At 42.2% G+C, this 22804-nt stretch overlaps 1 protein-coding gene across 2 annotated transcripts; it reads right to left on the reverse strand.

Annotated features, from left to right (window-relative positions):
• Window positions 1-411: 411 nt before the first annotated feature.
• On the reverse strand, window positions 412-22163 carry LOC121550429 (PHD finger protein 19-like). 2 transcript variants are annotated; one of them, XM_041862681.2, is made up of 15 exons: window positions 22016-22163; window positions 20760-20979; window positions 20396-20477; window positions 19720-19815; window positions 18618-18712; window positions 18208-18356; window positions 17928-18023; window positions 15722-15790; window positions 10665-10785; window positions 10438-10505; window positions 9918-10064; window positions 9623-9689; window positions 7774-7859; window positions 6674-6769; window positions 412-1386 (listed from the first exon to the last, which is right to left on the reverse strand). In XM_041862681.2, the coding sequence occupies exons 2-15, from the start codon at window positions 20946-20948 to the stop codon at window positions 1044-1046; spliced, it is 1704 nt and encodes a 567-aa protein (XP_041718615.1). In that variant the 5' UTR covers window positions 20949-20979; window positions 22016-22163; the 3' UTR covers window positions 412-1043. The 2 variants fall into 2 exon arrangements, with proteins under 2 accessions (XP_041718615.1, XP_041718614.1); XM_041862680.2 differs by having other exon boundaries at window positions 20760-20983.
• Between the last annotated feature and the right edge of the window lie 641 nt (window positions 22164-22804).

The raw sequence follows: 22804 nt of genomic DNA on the forward strand, positions 1-22804 counted from the left end.
TCCTTCAAGACTGTTGGAAAAGCATTCCAGGTGAAGCTGGTTGAGAGAATGCCAAGTGTGCAAAACTGTCATCAAGGCAAAGGGTGGCTATTTGAAGAATCTCAAATATAAAATATATTTTGATTTGTTTAACACTTTCTTGGTTACTACATGATTACATGTGTGTTATTTCATAGTTTTGATGTCTTCACTATTATTCTACATTGTAGAAAATAGTAAAAACCCTTGAATGAGTAGGTGTTCTAAAACCTTTGACCGGTAGTGTATATGGGGGGAGGGGGGCTGGTAAAACGTTTTCAGTGTAAACTTAAACGACTAAAAACAGATATAAAGTATATAGAAAAGATAATGGAGCTATATTTATAAGATCATCTTTGAGATCCAACAACCACCTAAATAAAAACTAGACAGTCAGGTAGAATAAAACATTTAATGGGGACCCCATTGATTTTGTATGTTTGAGTCACTCAGATAGCATAAGAACACGGCATAAGCCAAGGCAAAATGTTTAGAATTTAGGGACACATAGCCCATTTTAGTAGTGCTCTTTCAACAGTTTTGCTCCCATCCTTTAGAATCAGTGGTATTGTTCTTTCTTGGAACTCTCAGCCAACTCTTTCGTAATCTTTACCATCACAAACCTTCTACTCAAACTAGCATCCGGCACACAGTTTTTTAGGCTGTGTTACTATTCAAGATGCTCAAGAGGACGCTACCAAATTGGTTCAATATACCCCCAAAAATTACGTACTCAATCTTTACGTTTCTGTTCAATACTTGAAATGTTTTCCGGTTGAATTACAAATGAAAAGTTTTTTTTTTTTTTTTTTTTTAACAGTTTAGCTATGGGGGAAGAGAAACTTACGACCATTTTTAACTTGTAATATTATATACTGAAATAGAGATAGTACTGTAGAGCAAGAGAAAGTAACATGAAAAATTAAATGAGTACAACTAGGTAGGCCTTGCTAGGCCGATCTTGTCTATTACTCCCCCTTCCTCTTCCTGCTTACTGCAGCAGCCAGCCAGTCTGGCCGTCTGGGTCAGTAGGGCGTGGTGCCCTCCCACTCCACCAGATACTGCACCTTCCCCTCCGGCGTGACCCGGCGGGCCAGCACCTGGTACTTCTCTCCGCAGGTTAGCCGCCCTGCCGCCCCAAAGTAGCTGGTGATGGACGACTTGAGGTGGGAGAGGGAGGAGTCATCCTCGCTGATGCTGTCGAAGGTGTGGCTGTCGATCGCGTTGTCCAGCATCGCGGAGGCGGCCTCCTCTCCTGGTAGGCTCAGCTCCATGGGGCTCAGCTCGCTCTCCACCACCTCCTTTTTAGTGGCCAGCACCGTGTAGTTAGAGGTGGGCAGCTTCCTCTTACGACTGCCAACATTCTTCCTGCAACAAATTAGAATAACAGGGGTTCATTAGGGCATGCAGCAAAAAACGTTTGGGAACACTTGATTTGGATAATCCATCTGTAGACGCTCTACAGCAGGGTTTCCCAACCCTCGCCTCCCCCCAGACGTTTCACATTTTTGTTTTAACCCTAAACTGGCACACCTGATTAAATTAGTCAAAGGCTTGATGATTAGTTGACTAATTGAAATCAGGTGTGCCAGTTTAGGGTTAAAACAAAAACTCTGAAACGTCGGGGGGAACCCGAGGAGAGTTGGGAAACCCTGCTCTACAGACTATCAGTAACATTTCAACTAACCCTAACGCTTATCTTAACCCGAAACTTAACCCTTACTCTAAACCTAACAGTAACCGTAGCAAGCAGTTGCTATTCAACAGATAGTATGACCATCTGTAGAGGATCTACAGATGTACAATGCGCAAATAAGTGACCAAACGTGGTATAATGTTTTGCAAAATTACGAGTTTCTTATTGCAGGGTTTCCCAAACTCGGTCCTGGGGCCCCCACTGGGTGCATGTTTTTTTGTTTGTTGATTATTTGAATCAGCTGTGTAGTGCTATGGGAAAAACGTGCATCCAGGGCGGGCCCCAGGACCGAGTTTGGGAAACCCTGTCTTATTGGACAAGTCCAGTTAGTCCCTCCCTCTTTCAGTCTGTTTTATTCCATTTGATGCCTAATGAACGTCATGACCCTGACATCAGCAACCTATTGAAACAAAAGTAACGACAGTTTCCTGAATTTACTGCTTTGTTGTGCCACCAGTCATACCTTTGTGGAGTCAAACACTTTTGTTCAACTGGACATTGGACACCTACTGCGATTACAAAGCAAGGTGAAGGAAGCATGGAAAGGTCAGAGATAGCCAGACTTGTAAAATGGGCTAAGGAACAGAAGTTGGGTTTTTGAGAAAAGCCATCAGTGCATGCTCTGTAAGCAATGCAGCGGATGAACGTGCGGCATGAGCGTGGTGAACGGATAGATGTGATTATGGACAACGAGGAAGAAGGAGAAGAGCCGAGTGTGGTGGGAAGATGTGTGTTGAGGAAGAATGGCGTCAGACATGATAAAAGAATAGTCTGGACCAATAGGAGTGACATTTTTGGAGAAAGTGGACCCTTGCCTTTTGGTGGATCCATTTGTGGTTTCAGGGTGGGTGAGAAAGGAGTTGGAGGCAGTTGAATCAGTGAAGGTAACATGTAGTGGACTTGTGATATTTGGTTGTATTTCTTCTGACCAGAGGGAGCAGGCACTCCTTGTCACGCAACTTGGGTCAAGACCTGTTTCTTGCTTTCCTGTTAGGAACAGGGCAACATTGAACGTTTTTTTTTTTTTTCTTTTTGGGTAGCGTTAAGTGTGGAGGTGGAACAATTGAAGTTGAAAATTCCTGGTGTTTGTGACGCCCGCCGTTTGGTGCGACGCAGACATGGTGGGGAGCATGGTGAAACAGGAGTCATTGTCAGTCCTTTTGAGTTTTGAGTCTGTCTTTACCTTACAAAGTTATATTAGGATATATCAGTTAACCTGTTCGAGCTTTTGTGCAGAATCCACTGTGCTGTTTCAGGTGCAACGTTTCTGGTCATGTTGCAGCAGTGTGTAGGAGGCAGATTCCAAAATGTGGGAAGTGTGCAGGAGGGCATGGGACAGAGAATTGTGTAGTTTCGGTTGATAAAGTTGTGTGTCAACTGTAAGGGTGTTCATGTTGCTGGGGATCGGAAGTGTCCGGTGCAGGTTGAAGTGGCGAGAGTCAGAGCAGTGCAGAGAGTTTCGTAAGCTGAGGCAGTAAAGAAAGTGGAGGAGGATGGGTCAAGGGTGAGGGATCCTGAGAGGATCCCAGTGAGTAGTAGAAGATTTGTACCAGCACAGAGGGATAGGCCAACGAGTGAGTTGTGCTTCAGTAAAGGTTGCCTTCTTAGCGTTTATAGCAATGGTTATCAAATGTACCGCAGAAATGGAACGTAAATCACAGAGAATAGATGTTGTGGTGGCAGCTGCAGAGAAGTATTTGGGTATACGAGATAACTTCAGAAGAGTTACAGGGTGTGTTGAAGGGTGATGTCCCGTCCTCCCACGCCGTTGGCATGGTGCAGGAGCAGATAGGGTCAAAGTAGTGGGTTTTAATGAGTGTAAGTGGCAGCTGCAGAGAAGTGCCTGGGTGTGCGAGATTTTACTGCAGAAGAGTTAATGGGGTGGTGATTAATTAAATAGTGGTATATAGGTGTAGGGTTAGTTGGTGGTGCAATAATTAAGAGAATGTAATGTAGGTAGGCTGTGACTGGCCTCACACTTTAGTACAGTAGGTGGTGGTGTATGCACCTTTAATAATAATAATAATATGCCATTTAGCAGACGCTTTTATCCAAAGCGACTTACAGTCATGCGTGCATACATTTTTGTGTATGGGTGGTCCCGGGGATCGAACCCACTACCTTGGCGTTACAAGCGCCGTGCTCTAACAGCTGAGCTACAGAGGACCTGGATGCGATCCGCCAACCCAATCCCTAAGAAGACTGCGATTATGAACATGACTCGGATCAGCCACCAGGGGTAGCTGTGGTCTGCTACATGATTTTCCCCTCCATCTGTCGTTTTCATGCCCAATAACTGTGTGTGTTGCTTTTACACATCCTCCTCAATGCCACACTTAAAGAGCGACTGCCTTTAAAAAGCAACAAATCCCTTTGAAAATGGCCTATGTGGAATCGATATGAGACAGAAAGAGTTATTATAGTGTCAAAATTGACTACAAAGTGTAAATAGGATACATTTGGTCATAAAGTCAGTCTCATCTAAATCGGAGTTTGGAACATCTATGCGTCACAACGAGTAAATGAAGGTTGGGTTTTGATTTGACGATGTCCATTTGCTCACGAACATGGGGTGAACAGCTACGGTGATTGCTCTCTATCCAATAGCATAGACAGTGAGACAGACCTGCCCAGCAGCTCCGACTTTGTTCACATAAGACAAAGAAATGTTTTACTTGAGAATTGTGCAACTAAAACATCCTTGGCAAATACGTCAAAATGATTTACAGATTTCTTGAGTTATCTTAAGATTCATTCTTATTTCCCCACACACGCCCTCTCTAGAGTATCATGCAGAGAATGTTAATGAGGAGAAGCCACATCTAAAAAATAAACAGACTAAAGATGAGGGATAAAATATCAGAGGTAGAGGGGGAATAAGTGATAGTGAGGTGAAATGACGCACCACGTGTCTGGTAGTTTCCCCAATTCTTTACACTCTGAACATGTCATAGTTAGCCTCAATTATAAGCCTCACATTCTAAACGCTGGGTTGAAATCTCAAACATTCAAATAATCAAATTGGTGTCACTGGAGACAACACTGTCCACTCTATAGCATAAACCAGAAGTAGATGAACATGTACTTATTGTACTGTGTGTGTGTGTGTGTGTGTGTGTGTGTGTGTGTGTGTGTGTGTGTAGGCAGAGTACCAGAGAGGAAACGGGCAGGGCAGAGTAACATCAGTGTAAACATCATCATCACAATAAGTCCTCTCTCTCAGGGCTCTATTTGAACAAACCAAACGCAACGGTAAATCTAAGCACTGGAAGTAGCGTTATAGGTCCTGTGTCAGAAATGTTTTAACTATTTTCACAGCCGTAATTATGAACACAATAGCTGGCGGTGGCGCGAAAGGGCTGGGTTTTGATGAATAAACAGCTGTAGTTGTGACAAGGGCTTGGCCACTCACTGGCCAATATTTGCGGTCCATAGGCTTAATAATGCATGCGTTTGTCTCAAGCTCTGTAGGTTATTGTCATCAACTTCAATTCGGCTGGGGGCATGGGAAAATTCTCGTCCAGGTCCATTGTGGATTGATACTACAATTTATTAAATAGCATAGGCTACAGTAATGAGTAATAGCAAAAGTATGTTTGGAGTGTTGGCAGTCAACATTGTAATTGGCTTCAATGAGCCTAGCCTACATATCTTTACGCATCGCACTTGTATGCGTAAATTGTATTGTATGTGAGGCATGTTCTCGATAAGCAGAATTTGGCTTAGGTCTACCGTTGAGACTGCATTATAGGACTGAATAATTTCAATACGTTTGGATGAGCGAGTCTTTCGTAAACGGATGAGAGGTGCTCTTTGGAAATGGGGATGGCTACTTTTATGGATAGGCTACTTTGCAAGGCCAGGATAAAAAAGACACAATGCATTGCTGTTGAACCATAGGCTTCTTTTGGCTAATGGCCAGAATAAAAAGATGTACCTATCTGATGCTGCTAAACCAGCCTTGATTAAGGGGAGGGTAGGCTATGCTTGGTTTTGAAACAAAATTAAACGAAATAGGGGGAAACCAATTGTGTTTTATGTTTCTATGGGTGTTTTCTCTCCTTCCATGGGCTCCGTGTGTCATGGCTGGATAGACTGTGCTTCCGCTCTCAAAATCCATGCTATTATCAACTGCGTTACCATTAAGACCTGCTTTTTGTGGGTCTTAAAACTTTCCATTAGCGCTGCATGAAATTAAATATTACCACCCCTCCCACCTCAGGGCAAGCGAGCTGATGTTAGACAGGTAAATTAGCAAACCTGGCGTTAGTACTGGAAAAATGGCCGTTTTTACATGACGAAATTGCAAACATGCGCTTGACACTTGCGCCTCCTTAGCGCCAGCTGAAAATAGAGCCACAGGAGATGTCAGCAGCGCCCCCGGGACGCCCACCAGTAGGACTTTCAGTCATGAAACAAAACACAGTAAAGGCAAAGAAACCTAGCATAGTGTCAATACACTCTGAATGTCAGAGGAGCCAGCACTGAGTGTTGCAAAATAAAGCCAGTCAGTTACGGAGCCCAGGGGTGTTCGCAGATATGAGGAGGGGTGGTGTGTTCACAGTGTTCAAATAATGCTGTCATCGGGGGTTTGTGAATGTGGATATAGTGAGTGTATAGTCACTTCCATTGCTTAGTTCCAACCAAGTTTAAGCAAATACAGGAGCCAACCACATTAAATAATCCATACTTCTTCTTGTGTGCTGTCAAACAAGGTTGGCTCTCCTCAACTCCTCACATAGGACCATGTTCAAGGGCTTGGAAAGCGTAGGAGATAAAATCTCATCTGACAGCCCGGGTTGCAGCGGTTCCAGTCGGGGGTCTTATCGATCGGTTTGCAACACATTCCACACGGTGGAGCAAAATAAGGCCAACACAATGAACAATCTGCAGAGGTAACCGCGTGTGAGGGAGTTACCTTTTCTAACAATAAAAGTCTTGGTGACTATCGTACTGTACCTGAAGTCGTAGGAGACACTGGTGGTGGCGGATCCAGAGGTGCTGGCAGCGTCTGTGGAGTCCAGGTCCAGACTGAAGGTCTGTCCTGAGCTGGTACTGAGGAGTAAACAACATCAACTCCGTTCAAACGCTGGAAATATGGCGTACACATTCAAGTGCTAATCAGAGGATTCTGTGGCCCCTGGACCAGACAGAATAGCCATAGCCTTTATGGTCCTATTCCTAACCTCACAAAGGAAAATGGACTTTATTACCATGGCACCTCTCCCTCACTCTGTGACTTGAATTTGCAAGTCACTGTTCTGAGCCCATATAATAAAAGATCCTGCATGCTAAAGGTGTGTGTGTGTGTGTGTGTGTGTGTGTGTGTGTGTGAGAGAGAGAGAGAAAGTACTATATCTAGCTAATGGAAGGAAGTTAATGTAATGCTTCAAAGCTCCCACAGAATATTTTAGCTGTGCACATCCTCCAGCTCAGTTCAGGTGCTACAGAGTTATGACCAAGCCTATTCCACTCCTCCCATTCCGACAGTGTTAGTCCACTTTTTGGCGTTGCACCAGCTATTCCCCATCTCTTGATTCTCCTCTAAGAAAGCTTGGTTCTCAACAGTCCCCAAAGTGTTTGTCTTTCTTTGATTATTCAGCGCTGTTCGGGAGATGATAACCTTTACAGGAAAGTGTAATTAAATCTCTCCGTTCGACACATTGATGAAAATCATCAGAGGGGTGACAAAACAAACACTGCCAGAGATTGTCTTTCAAAGAGAAATGCATGTAAATGAAGTAGATCGTTAGGGCCTAGAAAATAATTGCATTCAATCGAAGGCAATGAAGTCAATGTCAAATGTGTGCAGTAGTACAGGGTTCATTGGAAATGAGCATCATCATCATCATCATCATCATCATGTACTGTAGGTCAATGTCTAAACAAACGTTTTCAAAATTACACCATTAGAGCTGGTTTCCAAGACACAGATTAAACCTAGTCCTAGATTTAAAATAACTTTAAATTGATAAAAACTCAATTGAACATGCTTCTTAATCCAGGACTAGTCTTAATCTGTGTCAGGGAAACTGGCCCTTAGTATCCAAACCATTTACCTTTTGAGGCTTTGTAACTCGTCCAATGTGAAGTCAAAGATGTTGGCCATGTGATGGTTGGTGCTCCAGGCTGAGGTCAGGTCATTCTACATAACAAATCATACACGTTGGTATCATAGTACTCAGCCAGTGTCATGAACAGACAGTCATCAACATCATTGTCTCCATCATTGTCTCCATCATCATCATCATCATCAATCATCATCCTTGTCTTCATCACTACTGTTTATATGCTACATGCCAGAGATCAACTAGATTCAGCCGCGGGCTGATTTTCTTATTTCTTAAGCGGATGATCTGGGGGCCGGAACATAGTTAATAATACTTTTTTTCGACTGCGAATTGACCGCAAGAAGCCCAAACAGATATAATATTTGACTAAATCATAATTATTTCAAACAGGCTTGGACGGTATACCATATACCGGGGTATTTGGAAAAATTCACGGGATGGTTTTTCAATACCGTGAATACAGTCAAAACGATTTACTTTTATATACATTTTTATTTATTTAGGGGTAGATCAGCTTTAATATTGCAGATAGATTGTGGCTTCCATCAATGTAATTGTCTGCATAATTTCCAATCTCCCATATATATATATATATATATATATATATATATATTTTTTTTGTACATATTTTCCTTTATCATTTTCCCCTAACCGTACCATCCCTCCCCTAATTGGAATAAACTAATGGACAACAACACTTAGGCTTCTACTTCCAGCTTATACGTACTGTATAGATTTTACGGACACAGTATTTTACAATAGTTATCTTTTGTTTGTTTTTAGTCCCATCCTTCAGCTACCCTCCCTATCACTGAGACAATCCAGTTTCCATTTCTATTTGCCATATATTTTTCAACTTTGCGGTTTCACAAAAGTTCTAAACATTAACACTACTGTTCAAAAGTTTGGGGTCACTTAGAAATGTCCTTGTTTTTGAAAGAAAAGCAATTTTTTTGTCCATTAAAATAACATCAAATTGATCAGAAATACAGTGTAGACATTGTTAATGTTGTAAATGGCTATTGTAGCTGGAAACAGCTGATTTTTTATGGAATATCTACATAGGCATACAGAGGACCATTATCAGCAACCATCAGTTCTGTGTTCCAATGGCACGTTGTGTTTGCTAATCCAAGTTTATCATTTTAAAAAGGCTAATTGATCATTAGAAAACCCTTTTGCAATTATGTTAGCACAGCTGAAAACAGTTGTGCTGATTAAAGAAGCAATACAACTGGCCTTCTTGAGACTAGCTGAGTATCTGGGGGATCAGCAATTGTGGGTTCGATTACAGGCTCAAAATGGCCAGAAACAAATAGCTTTCATCTGAAACTCGTCAGTCTATTCTTGTTCTGAGAAATGAAGGCTATTCCATGCGAGAAATTGCCAAGAAAATGAAGATCTCGTACATCGCTGTGTACTACTCCCTTCACAGAACAGAACAAACTGGCTCTAACCAGAATAGAAAGAGGAGTGGGAGGCCCCGGTGCACCAAAACACCAGTCTCAACGTCAACAGTGAAGAGGCGACTCCGGGATGCTGACCTTCTAGGCAGAGTTGCAAAGAAAAAGCCATATCTCAGACTGCCCATCTTAATCTTTTCTTTTTATTGGCCAGTCTGAGATCCCGGAGTTGCCTCTTCACTGTTGACGTTGAGACTGGTGTTTTGCGGGTAATATTTAATGAAGCTGCCAGTTAAAGACCTGTGAGGCATCTGTTTCTCAAACTAGACACTAATGTATTTGGATTGTTCAGGGTAGGTGAAACAGCAGAAAGGTGGTTGGATGTGAGATGTTTTGAGAATGAGGGAGGATCTTGTGACAATCCGAGAACTCACATTGGGAATGGCGTCCTCCAGCAGCCATTTTGACCTTTTCTTCCTCCTTTTCTCTGCCGGGAGAGAGCTAAAAGAGAAAACGTTCACTTTCTGACCAAACAATATAATTATTGGGTGACAATTTGACACAGCCTTATAGCATAATTTAACATCGATCAACACTTTCTGACTGAGCCAAGATAGGCCTTGTAGAAATGTGTGTGTGAATTATTAACAGAAACCTCACTGAAATACATGCATATCCAGCTTTTCCCGGAAAACCAAAATATCAGCATATCACTACGCCGTGAAATACCTGTTCCTGTCTGCGCCTTTCTTTCGTCCTCTCCATCCATCGTTTTGGGACCTCTCGGGAAAGAGTTTGGAGGGAGGGTTGGGGGGAACGCGGGTCCTCAGGCGGAAGATGCATTTCCTCTTCTTGATCTCCTTCCCACAAAGAAACCTAGAGAAAAACAGAGGGGGTGAGAAGTTCATGGTCTGGTGAAGGAGGTGTGATATCAACAAATACACCTTCAGCCAAGTAACATGTTTGTTGTAACAAATACTGTTTGACCAGAACAAAAAGTAAACAACTTACTGAATGTTGGGGGCCATACTATATTATTGTTAACTGGACATGAAAAATACATTGGCAGATTCAGTATATGCTGTATTTAAGCTTGCAGTACATGTATGCTGTTGTTGTTCATGTAGTACATCTGTGGAGGAGGAGTTTTGTCAAACCTAACACTTATCGCAAGACTCTAGATGGGATTTCCAATTAAATAGCAGTTTTATAATTAATTATCTAAATACAACAGAGAGAGATGTCTTACTTGCTCTTGTAGTTGTTCAGAGCATCAAGGAGATATTGGCCTCTTTCTGTTGGAGGAGTATTGGAGAGCTGTGGGGAATATCAAAATGTCAGTCTGATGCAATTGGCTTGAAAAAAGAGACAACATCTTTGGAAAATATTTTAGATTTTTCACGAGATGGCATTAATCAATTTCCTATCCGGATTCCTATTCAGAATTCAGACAGGATTTAATGTGGCGTTTCTAACCTTGCCCAAATGGAAATGCTCCCAGTTGTTGCTGACAAAGTTGAGGATTTCCTCCAGCTCAAAGTACTTCTTCTTATTCTGGACTCCCAGGTTGTAAAGAGCCAAGTGCACCACGTCCACCCTGGATAAGAAACCAGGGACAATCAGTGAGCTCAATATAGAGATGAAATGAGAGGGGATAAAAGGTACGTGTGTTCAACAAAATCCAGTCCCTCCAGGATTCCGCGATTGCAATTTTATTCCGCAAATCAAAAATTCCCCGCATATTATGCAATGGCTTGCACATTTGACCAATCACTGCACTATTTCTACATAAAAACTGTCAAATCATCGCAATATTATTGCATAAAACTGGCCCATCACTGCAGTACAAAAACAGGGCTTGTAATTTCAACAAATCTGGACACATTTACAGCATAATATTAGGGATGTGCATCTCTCCTTACAAGCACGATTCGATACATGGTCTCCGACAAAGGAATGATACTTTTAGTTTGAAACAATTCGGTGTGATTTGATTTGATTAGTGGAACAAATCGATGCGATTCGGTTTGATTCGATGAACTAACAATTGTTGCATAAACACATTCATTTTCCATTCTAAATTAATATCTGATACTGATGGACTCAGGAGCTGAGCTGGATCTGTCGGAGCTGATTTCTCTAAGCTGAGTGGACCTGTGTCTGTGTGTGTGTGTGTGCATCTCTGTGTGTGTGTGAATTATGGAATTATGTAGTGTGTGAACTGAACCATAGGGCAAACTGAGCCTCTACCACTATTAGGTTGGTGGGGGTGCAATTTATGCTTTTTATCCAAAGTCCTCATCACCCACTGATTAATTTGTCATACAGCCGATTAAACTGTTTTGAGTTAGTAATATGTCAATATTTATCTTTAGAAATTAGCGATGACACAGCTTTTGATTTCACCCCAGTCTCAAAGGCGAATGGTTCTTCTCCTTTTCCGACCAGTGTGGCTCGCAAAAATTATTGCTGTCCTTGTTATGAAATTACACATTTACCCTGTTCATGTAAAAATGACCAAATGCAGTGACTGTTTAAAGCAGAACTTCCAAAAATATTTTGTATGGTGAACCTGGCAATCGAAAAGCCCCAATCAGCATTTAGATGTGCAATCAGCAAGATGTGAGTTGTGTCCACTCCGGTAGCCTACACAGCTCCGCCGGTAAAACACACATTTTCTACAGCGCATTTGGTAACAATGACCCAGCAAATTACATTGGTTGTCCCTCAATGAATAAAGCCTATGATTTAATGATGCGAAAGCCATTTTACAAACATCTGAATGCTGAATGTGCCGCGCAGATGTAGCCTACGAATATTAGGTATATATAATAATATATAATATAATAACAGGTATATGGTAGACCTACCAGCGCGAGCAGCTGCATCTCCAGTACTGTGCGCAGAGTTGTTATCTGACTTATAGATCAATGTCATACGCAGTTACACGCATACACATTTGATAGGCTGAAGGAGAGGATGCATCAATTCAGTCACAACAGATTAGAGGTAGACTATATGACAAAAAGTACAGTATGTTAGCACCTGCTCGTCGAACATCTCATTGCAAAATCATGGGCATTAATATGGAGTTGGTCCCCTTTTGCTGCTATAACAGCCTCCACTCTTCTGGGAAGGTTTCCACTAGATGTTGGAACATTGCTGCGGGGACTTGCTTCCATTCAGTCACAAGAGCATTAGTGAGGTCGGGCACTGATGCTGGGCAATTAGGCCTGACTCGCAGTCGGCGTTCCAATTCATCCCAAAGGTGTTCGATGGCGTTGAGGTCAGGGCTCTGTGCAGGCCAGTCAAGTTCTTCCACGCCGATCTCAACAAACCATTTCTGAATGAACCTCGCTTTCTGCATAGGGGCATTGTCATGCTGAAACAGGAAAGGGCCTTCCCCAAACTGTTGCCACAAAGTTAGAAGTACAGAATCATCTAGAATGTCATTGTTTGCTGTAGCGTTGATTTTCTTTCACTGGAACTAAGGGGCCTAGACCGAACCATGAAAAACAGCCCCAGACCATTATTCCGCCTACACCTAACTTTACTGTTGGCACTATGCATTCGGGCAGGTAGCGTTCTCCTGGCATCCGCCAAACCCAGATTCTTCCGTCGGACTGCCAGATGGTGAAGCGTGATTCATCACTCCAGAGAACGCGTTTCCACTGCTCGAGAGTCCAATGGCGGCGAGCCTTACACCACTCCAGCCGAAGCTTGGCATTGCGCATGGTGATCTTAAGCTTGTGTGTGGCTGCTCGGCCACGGAAACCAATTTCATGAAGCTCCCGACGAACAGTTATTGTGCTGATGTTGCTTCCAGAGGCAGTTTGGAACTCAATAGTGAGTGTTGCAACAGAGGACAGATGATTTTTACGTTCTACGCGCTTCAGCACTCGGCGGTCCCGTTCTGTGAGCTTGTGTGGCCTACCACTTAGCGGCTGAGCCGTTGTTGCTCCTAGACGTTTCCACTTCACAATAACAGCACTTACAGTTGACCGGGGCAGCTCTAGCAGGGCACACATTTGACGAACTGACTTGTTGGAAAGGTGGCATCCTATGACGGTGCCACGTTGAAAGTCACTGAGCACTTCAGTACAGGCCATTCTACTGCCAATGTTTGTCTATGGCGATTGCATGGCTGTGTGCTCGATTTTATACACCTGTCAGCAACGGGTGTGGATGAAATAGCCGAATCCACTAATTTGGCCATGTAGTGTATTTTCGGAATACTTACAGTGGGGAGAACAAGTATTTGATACACTGCCGATTTTGCAGGTTTTCCTACTTACAAAGCATGTAGAGGTCTGTAAGTTTTATCATAGGTACACTTCAACAGTGAGAGACGGAATCTAAAACAAAAATCCAGAAAATCACATTGCATGATTTTTAAGTAATTAATTTGCATTTTATTGCATGACATAAGTATTTGATCACCTACCAACCAGTAAGAATTCCGTCTCTCACAGACCTGTTAGTTTTTCTTTAAGAAGCCCTCCTGTTCTCCACTCATTACCTGTATTAACTGCACCTGTTTGAACTCGTTACCTGTATAAAAGACACCTGTCCACACACTCAATCAAACAGACTCCAACCTCTCCACAATGGCCAAGACCAGAGAGCTGTGTAAGGACATCAGGGATAAAATTGTAGACCTGCACAAGGCTGGGATGGGCTACAGGACAATAGGCAAGCAGCTTGGTGAGAAGGCAACAACTGTTGGCGCAATTATTAGAAAATGGAAGAAGTTCAAGATGACGATCAATCACCCTCGGTCTGGGGCTCCATGCAAGATCTCACCTCGTGGGGCATCAATGATCATGAGGAAGGTGAGGGATCAGCCCAGAACTACACGGCAGGACCTGGTCAATGACCTGAAGAGAGCTGGGACCACATTCTCAAAGAAAACCATTAGTAACACACTACACCGTCATGGATTAAAATCCTACAGCGCACGCAAGGTCCCCCTGCTCAAGCCAGCGCATGTCCAGGCCCGTCTGAAGTTTGCCAATGACCATCTGCATGATCCAGAGGAGGAATGGGAGAAGGTCATGTGGTCTGATGAGACAAAAATATAGCTTTTTGGTCTAAACTCCACTCGCCGTGTTTGGAGGAAGAAGAAGGATGAGTACAACCCCAAGAACACCATCCCAACCGTGAAGCATGGAGGTGGAAACATCATTCTTTGGGGATGCTTTTCTGCAAAGGGTACAGGACGACTGCACCGTAATGAGGGGAGGATGGATGGGGCCATGTATCGCGAGATCTTGGCCAACAACCTCCTTCCCTCAGTAAGAGCATTGAAGATGGGTCGTGGCTGGGTCTTCCAGCATGACAACGACCCGAAACACACAGCCAGGGCAACTAAGGAGTGGCTCCGTAAGAAGCATCTCAAGGTCCTGGAGTGGCCTAGCCAGTCTCCAGACCTGAACCCAATAGAAAATCTTTGGAGGGAGCTGAAAGTCCATATTGCCCAGCGACAGCCCCGAAACCTGAAGGATCTGGAGAAGGTCTGTATGGAGGAGTGGGCCAAAATCCCTGCTGCAGTGTGTGCAAACCTGGTCAAGACCTACAGGAAACGTATGATCTCTGTAATTGCAAACAAAGGTTTCTGTACCAAATATTAAGTTCTGCTTTTCTGATGTATCAAATACTTATGTCATGCAATAAAATGCAAATGAATTGCTTAAAAATCATACAATGTGATTTTCTGGATTTTAGATTCCGTCTCTCACAGTTGAAGTGTACCTATGATAAAAATTACAGACCTCTACATGCTTTGTAAGTAGGAAAACCTGCAAAATCGGCAGTGTATCAAATACTTGTTCTCCCCACTGTATATGAGTAAAAAAACATGAGTGAACCGGCGATTCGCAACGTTTGATTCGGTTTTCTTACTTGCTTCATTAGGATCGGTTTGGGCTCCCGTGGACCGTTGCACTCGCAGCTTAAATATTTGAATCGGGACCGATACGTATCGGTGAATCGTTACATAATCAAACCATATGTCAAACTTTTTCCATCGTCAATGCATTCTTTCGACAAATTGGACAATATTGCCATGCAAAATCTCAGAATTGCAGCAGCAAAACCAAGTATTTGTGCCCGCATATGTATCTAGAGCTGATTGCGGAGCCAGTTACCCTCACCTGCAGCATTCACAGGTATGGTGCATATCAGATAATAAGGTGTGAGTATGACAATGTGTTTCATTGTGTTCATAAATAGAATTCTCAATTATACATCCCTACCGGGTTAGCAGATAAGAAATTGGGTTTAGCGAGAGGTAAATGTAGTCCTCTTAATCAGAGCTATTATGCTTCCTGAATCGTTTACAGCACCACTGTGTGTATTAACACAAATACAGTGCAATACTGTACGACTTTATGTATCCCTAGAACATTGTTATGCGCACAAGAGCACAATCATTGCATACATCCTCCACCATACGACACCAATGCCTTTTGTATTCTTAAAGTACCCCTGAGTGAGCCTCAGAGGTAGGTAGGAAAATAATAGTAGCCATTTACCATCGGAGGGCCAGGCGCTTAATGTACTCCACTCCTTTATTACACACGGAACAGATGAACAAGTAAAACCTGAAAGAGAAAGGAAGAGAGATCAGAGAAAGAGAAAGCACAGGTCACATGCCTATAGGAGAAATCAAAATCAATATTATCCCTTGGTCATCTGGCTACACCCTCAACTTCCATGACATGTCTATGACTTCCAAGACAATAATTATTTACCCTGACCCTGACCATAGAGCTGGGCATTATAGTGCATTCGGAAAGTATTCAGACCCCTTCACATTTTCCACATTGTTACGTTATAGCCCTATTTTTTTTTTTTTATAAAAAATCTCAACAATCTACACAAATGACAAAGCAAAAACAGGATTGTAGAATTTTTTGCACATTTATTCAAAATGAAAAACGGAAATATCACATTTACATACGTTTTCAGACCCTTTACTCAGTACTTTGTTGAAGCACGTTTGGCAGCGATTACAGCCTCAAGTCTTCTTGGGTATGACGCTACAAGCTTGGCACACCTGTATTTGGGGAGTTTCTCCCATTTTCTCTGCAGATCCTCTCAAGCTCTGTCAGGTTGGATGGGGAGCGTCGCTGCACAGCTATTTTCAGGTCTCTACAGAGCTGTTCGATCGGGTTCAAGTCCGGGCTCTGGCTGGGCCACTCAAGGACATTCAGAGACTTGTCCCGAAGCCACTCCTGCGTTGTCTTAGCTGTGTGCTTAGGGTCATTGTCCTGTTGGAAGGTGAACCTTCGCCCCAGTCTGAGGTCCTGAGCGCTCTGGAGCAGGTTTTCATCAAGGATCTCTCTGTCCTTTGCACCGTTCATCTTTCCCTCGATCCTGACTTGTCTCCCAGTCCCTGCTTCTGAAAAACATCCCCACAGCATGATGCTGCCACCACCATGCTTCACCGTAGGGATGGTATTGGCCAGGTGATGAGCGGTGCCTGGTTTCCTCCAGACGTGACGTTTGTTATTCAGGCCAAAGAGTTCAATCTTGGTTTCATCAGACCAGAGAATCTTGTTTCTCATGGTCTGAGAGTCCTTTAGGTGCCTTTTGGAAAACTCCAAGCAGGCTGTCATGTGCCTTTTACTGAGGAGTGGCTTCCATCTAGCCACTCTACCATAAAGGCCTGATTGGTGGAGTGCTGCAGAGATGGTTGTCCTTCTGGAAGGTTCTCCCATCTCCACAGAGGAACTCTGGACTTCTGTCAGAGTGACCATCGGGTTCTTGGTCACTTCCCTGAACAAGGCCCTTCTCCCTGATTGCTCAGTTTGGCCGGGCGGCCAGCTCTAGGAAGAGTCTTGGTGGTTCCAAACTTCTTCCATGTAAGAATGATTGAGGCCACTGTGTTCTTAGGGACCTTCAATGCTGCAGAATTTCTTTGGTACCCTTCCCCAGATCTGTGCCTCGACACAATCCTGTCTCGGAGCTCTGAGGACAATTCCTTCAACCTCATTGCTTGGTTTTTGCTCTGACATGCAACTGTGGAACCTTATATAGACAGGTGTGTGCCTTTCCAAATCATGTCCAATCAACTGAATTGACCACAGGTGGACTCTAATCAAGTTGTACAAACATCTCAAGGATGATCAATGGAAACAGGATGCACCTGAGCTCCATTTCGAGTCTCATAGCAAAGGGTCTGAATATTTATGTAAATAAGGTATTTCAGTATTTATTTATTTTATACACGTGCAAACATTTCTAAAAACCTGTTTTCGCTTTGTCATTATGGGGTATTATGTGTAGATTGATGAGGTAAAACATCTATGTAATACATTTGAGAATAAGGCTGTAACATAAAATGTGGAAAAAGTGAAGGGGTCTGAATACTTTCCAAATGCACTGTATATCAATTTGGTTCTGGTATTTTCTTTAACAATAATTGCATTTTCATAGACAGACTTGAAAGCCAGATCAGTGATTATTGCAAAAAAGCAGGTTAAACTATTTTGATAAAATAATTATTAGTGGGTTTTATGGTTGTGGAAGGCTTATATTTAGCCTAGGTATAATTGTACATGCAGCGTATTGACCTTTAATTGTGCAACAAAGCTTATTTAGAGAAAACGTTGTTTTTTTAAAATCGAAATATACAGTATATCGTATATATCTAGATATGATTTTTAGGCCATAATCGCCCAGCCCTACCTGACCGAGGGAATAAAACCTCTTCTGTTTGATAACAATGTTACGCACCTATCTCCAAACATCATGGACTCCTGTAGGCATTGGATACAGGCCTCATGGAACCACTGTTCACACCGAAAACACTGCAGCATCTTCAAGTACCACCTGGGTGGAGAGCAGCCATTAGTGAAAAGTAGTAGTTATTGAATGAGCAACAGAGTGCTACGAGGCATCTATCTGAATGAAATAGAGCTGCTGTGCCTTCATTGAGTCACAAAACCTGCTAATGGATTTTAAAAGAGTGGATATGTAAATGCTATGCTACAGTGTGTCTAGCCAGCACACTCACTCCCCAGGTCCTCCACAGTAGCAATAACACTGTTGGGGATTTGTGCGGTGCTGAGAATCCCACTCCAGCTCTTCTGGGTTGTAGGTAAGCACCTGCTTCATGGCCTGCAGTGCTTTTGCTATAGGGCCCTTTTTGAGAGCTCCCCCTTTCTGTGAAGAGTAGAAACAGCCCTGTTAACATGGTTAGGCAATGGGACAGTGTTCTGTAGGACACATCGTAGCGAAATGTTTTGTAATAGAAAACAAAAATGTGTTTTCTTATTGGACGTGTTCAGGTAGTGCCTCCCCATTTCACTCCATTTACATACGTTCTCTCACGACTGAACAAGACCCTAGATAAACAGTCATATCATATATTATATTAGTCATTTTTGTTTTCATTGAGCAGGTTGTTCTATCAATAATACTCACCCGCACAGCTAAAGCAAAGATGCACCTCCTGCAAAACCATGGTGACAAATCCATTGAGCTCTCCACCTCTGGCAGGTGGCACTGCTGGTGGTAACCTGGAAAAAACAAAAACAAGAGGACCATGAAAACATATCGCTTGCCTTGGATCATCTCAAACCCAATGAAAATAAATGAATGGATTAATGAAACAGTGCTACTGCCGGCCGCACTTTGAGCCACATCAATGTGTTATGTTTATCTGAATGTGGCACCCAACCAACTTTAGAAGCTTTTAATTATTTGATCAGCAAATGTTGGGAAGCCAGAGGGAGTGGACTCCCAAAGCAATCAATGGGAGAATCTCAATTACATACTCCTCGCGTCCTCTCCTCGCCTCCTTCTGAAAATCCATTGGATGAGAAAGCCAGAGGTCCCTCCCCTCTGACCTTCTCCTCCAATGGGTTTTCAGAAGGAGGTGAAGAGAGAGGATGCAAGGAGTATGCAATTGAGATTCTCCCTATGACTTTAATTAAGCCCCAAGTAAAAACCAAACCAACGAAACACTACAGCCTGAAGACAGGACCTGCAAACCGTAGACTGCAAATGGGACCTGTCTCTATAAGACAGACATCCATGGAAAGTACTTAGTTTAACGTAAACAGGGTTCAGTAAATTATGTTATGAGTCACAGAGGCTTGCTGTGCACTTGCCTTGTCCAACTGAAAATGCTCAGTTTCACTTTAACAGAACTTTAGATGATAACATGATGCAGTTAGGCTACTTTCATCAAGTTGTACACATTGTGCCCACCTTAAGTTCTGTATGTTGTTCCAGTCCATTTACCACAGTTCAAATATACAGTTTATGCTTTTAGAGTTACAGTGTTAAAATAATTAAAAGAGTTAAACATAAAGTTGTGGAAGTAAATATAGAAGCATATAGAGCCCTGTATACAATAAGCAATGTGATCACCTCCCACTTAACCATAGTCTATAAAGAACCAACATCCTCTTGTAGGCTATATAAGGGCAAGAAAGCCACACCCTCCTTTAAAGGGTAACTTCACCACTTATCTTTTAATGGTGAAGTGTCAGACTCTACATTAGACTCTACAGTGACTCACCTATTCCACATTTCCCACATATCAGGATCTCATTGTCGGACACCAGCACCATTTCAGAACAAACCGAGCATTTGGGTTCCTCCCCCGGAACTCCAGCTGCATGTTTTGGGAGAGAAGAATAGCATTAGGGTACATTCAATGATGAATATCCTTCAGCTACATGACACCAACATGTAGACCGAACATGCAAGATATTAAATTAGAAGCTATCGGCAGGGCATTACTGACATAAATCGGCCTTTTCGATGAAAAGTGTCATTTAGACAGTTGAAGAGTTTGAAGGGCAGCTAACTCCTTTTGGGAAGTATCTAAATATACCAGTATGTAGCGTACTGCATAGTACAAGTGTCGGCTAGCCAATTGAAAGTGTTAAGGAATACGCTGACCGGAATAAAGGCCTAAAACAGCTTCATGCTGTTCCAGAGAGCTACTGTACAAAATGTTAATGATTTCCCATTAGGATGTTGTGTAATGCTGTTCAAAGTGGATTACAATACTAATGGCTTTTAGAGAGAGCTTTTGATATGTTGAACCCATCTGGTGTAGATCCATTTTATCAGCAGACATAAATTCATTGTGGATGTAGGGTGTAGTACGTTTGACAGTTCAATAAAAAAAACATGTGAATTAGTTTAACACTGTGACAACAACAATATTCCAGTCCCTCTTCACTCACCATGTTGGATGTCTTTCCAGAGAACCCAGAATTTTGAATTATCTTCAAAAGTAACAAAGCAGCTCTGCTTGGAGGTACTCACCTGGAATGGAAAAGTGAAAACAGATAGTATGAGGCAGGAGGCAAATCGTGTACGGCAGGCTTATTACAGTTTTATTCCAATAATAGTGTATTACAATAGATTTTCATAAAACACGAATAACAGCTGTGGTCCCTGAAAAATACAGAGAAACCATCACATTTTGTGAATAGCAGTATTTGGGCAGTAAGTATTGCTATGTAAAGAAAATGAGTCCAAACCATTGTGTGGCGGTATACTACAGTATTTGACTGATAAAACATTCCTGTTGTGTTGGGCACTTACTCTCTGGATCTTCCCCAGGTAGTATAGGCCATCAGACCAGCGACACAGGACATACTGGCCCACGGTCAGGCTGCTCTCCAGGTCTGTGAAACTCTGCTCCCTCTCCCTCTTCTGGGGTAAACGCTTGGCCTCCAGCCCCTTCTTCGGCTCCACACTGCAGAAGTCATCTCTGTAGGCTGACTCCAACATGCTGCAGCTGGGCTGTCCACACACTACCACACTTCCTGGGAGAATCAGGGGGTTACATTGTCATTGTGGTAGACACTGTATGTCCTCCTGATCACAACATTATGGAGGTTTGGTGGTAGTTGAACATTGTTGTGTAATGTTTGGGTTGTTGATCAAATGTATTTATTATTACATGCATAGACAGAACCTGTTGTTACGGTGTCATGCAAGGTATTTCCTGAGATTTAAACAGCCTACAAAAACATATTTTAGACATATGCCCATGCTATCATGAAATCCAGCCCTTCAACATATTTATTTTAACACCCCTCCCCTGTTCTGAGGCTGATGTCTGATGACTCAATCTCAATATTCTACTGCGTGTAGATCACAGTACAGCCTACTGGTTTGACTCATCAGCTAACTACAGCCAGCCTACACATTTGAATTTGACTTCTCAACGCAGTCGCAGGTTGCAGCACTTGCTCGAGCCAAACAATCGTGCACAGCATTAAAAAGTAGCATGGCTTACAAACTTGTAGTAGTTAGTAGGCTATCAAACGATAACAACTCTCGAATGTAACTTATATCAAACTGATAATAGACCAGTTGATTGGCTAAGTTAATTTACATCAATAAAATGGGCATATCGCCAGCTCAAACTGTTAAAAGTATTTTCTTCTGCAATTCTGATCAGCCACTTTTGCATTTCCTCAACTGGATGTCTTCTCACAAAACTTTGTTGGCTAGTCGAACATGCTAACTATCAAATGTAGCTAGTTATAGTAGCAATATTGAATACAGCTAGCTTGGTAACTAGTAAAGTAGCTGCTAGTGAAGTTAGCCTGCTAAACTGTGCTGCAACTGTCAAACCAATGCAATGAAACGTATATGTTGCTTGCCCCTGGGTATAGAGTATCGCATTTGCATTAGGAACATCTATTTTAGTTTGCTAACTAAATGTAATCTATAATGAATAACCGAAAGATGAGATTAAGCACGTTACATATAACAATAGTTTGCGACATAAAAAGTAGGAGATGCAAAAAATAAATCAAATGTAGCTGTAATATATCCAGACTTCTTACCGCCTTGATAAACTTCCAATCCAGGTTCGATAAAACTCGAAATAATGTTGCTGCTGTTGAGTAACGTTCCATTAGCGAGGAGTTGTCTCTTCTTGCAAATATGTGTACAGGCGCTGAAGTTCAAACTATGCTAGTCGCCATTTTTTACTTTTTCCCGCGAATCATTTAGTTTTTCCTTAGCTATGTGATTAACATAAACACATCATCATACAGGAAGTTCAACATTTCCTCACTAGCTGCGGATGAACAACATGTATTTTTTCTTCAAATTAGCCTCGTACGTTTAGCAAATCTCTACATGTCTTTTTTATTTTCAATCACATATATTTTCACGCACTATTTGTTATTATGATTATTATCAATGGTAGTAATACTATCTACCACTACTACTGATTACACAACATTGTACTACCACTAGGCTATACTACCCTATTCATCATCATCACCATAATTCTAATAATATATTTTTATAAAGAATTATGATTTTGAAATGCCTGCAACATGTATGTAATATTACTGTTGCATGATTAAATGTATTAATATTTTTGAATGTAATGAATAACACACACAACATTAAACAAATAACGTTTGGACATTTATGTTCCAGTCATTTTAGAGGTTTTCAAATCAAATTCCTTGAGAATCCTAGGATTCTAGCACTGACGTAAGATTGCGGATTCTGCCCTGTTTATTTGAGCTTACTCTTAAGCAAATGAAAAAAAAACATGAAATCCATAGAAATCTCTATCTATAAGAAGGCTCTGTTACGTCCACAGTGCTGCTGTCTGT

Source organism: Coregonus clupeaformis, chromosome 18, assembly GCF_020615455.1.
Source record: "Coregonus clupeaformis isolate EN_2021a chromosome 18, ASM2061545v1, whole genome shotgun sequence".
NCBI lineage: Eukaryota > Metazoa > Chordata > Actinopteri > Salmoniformes > Salmonidae > Coregonus > Coregonus clupeaformis.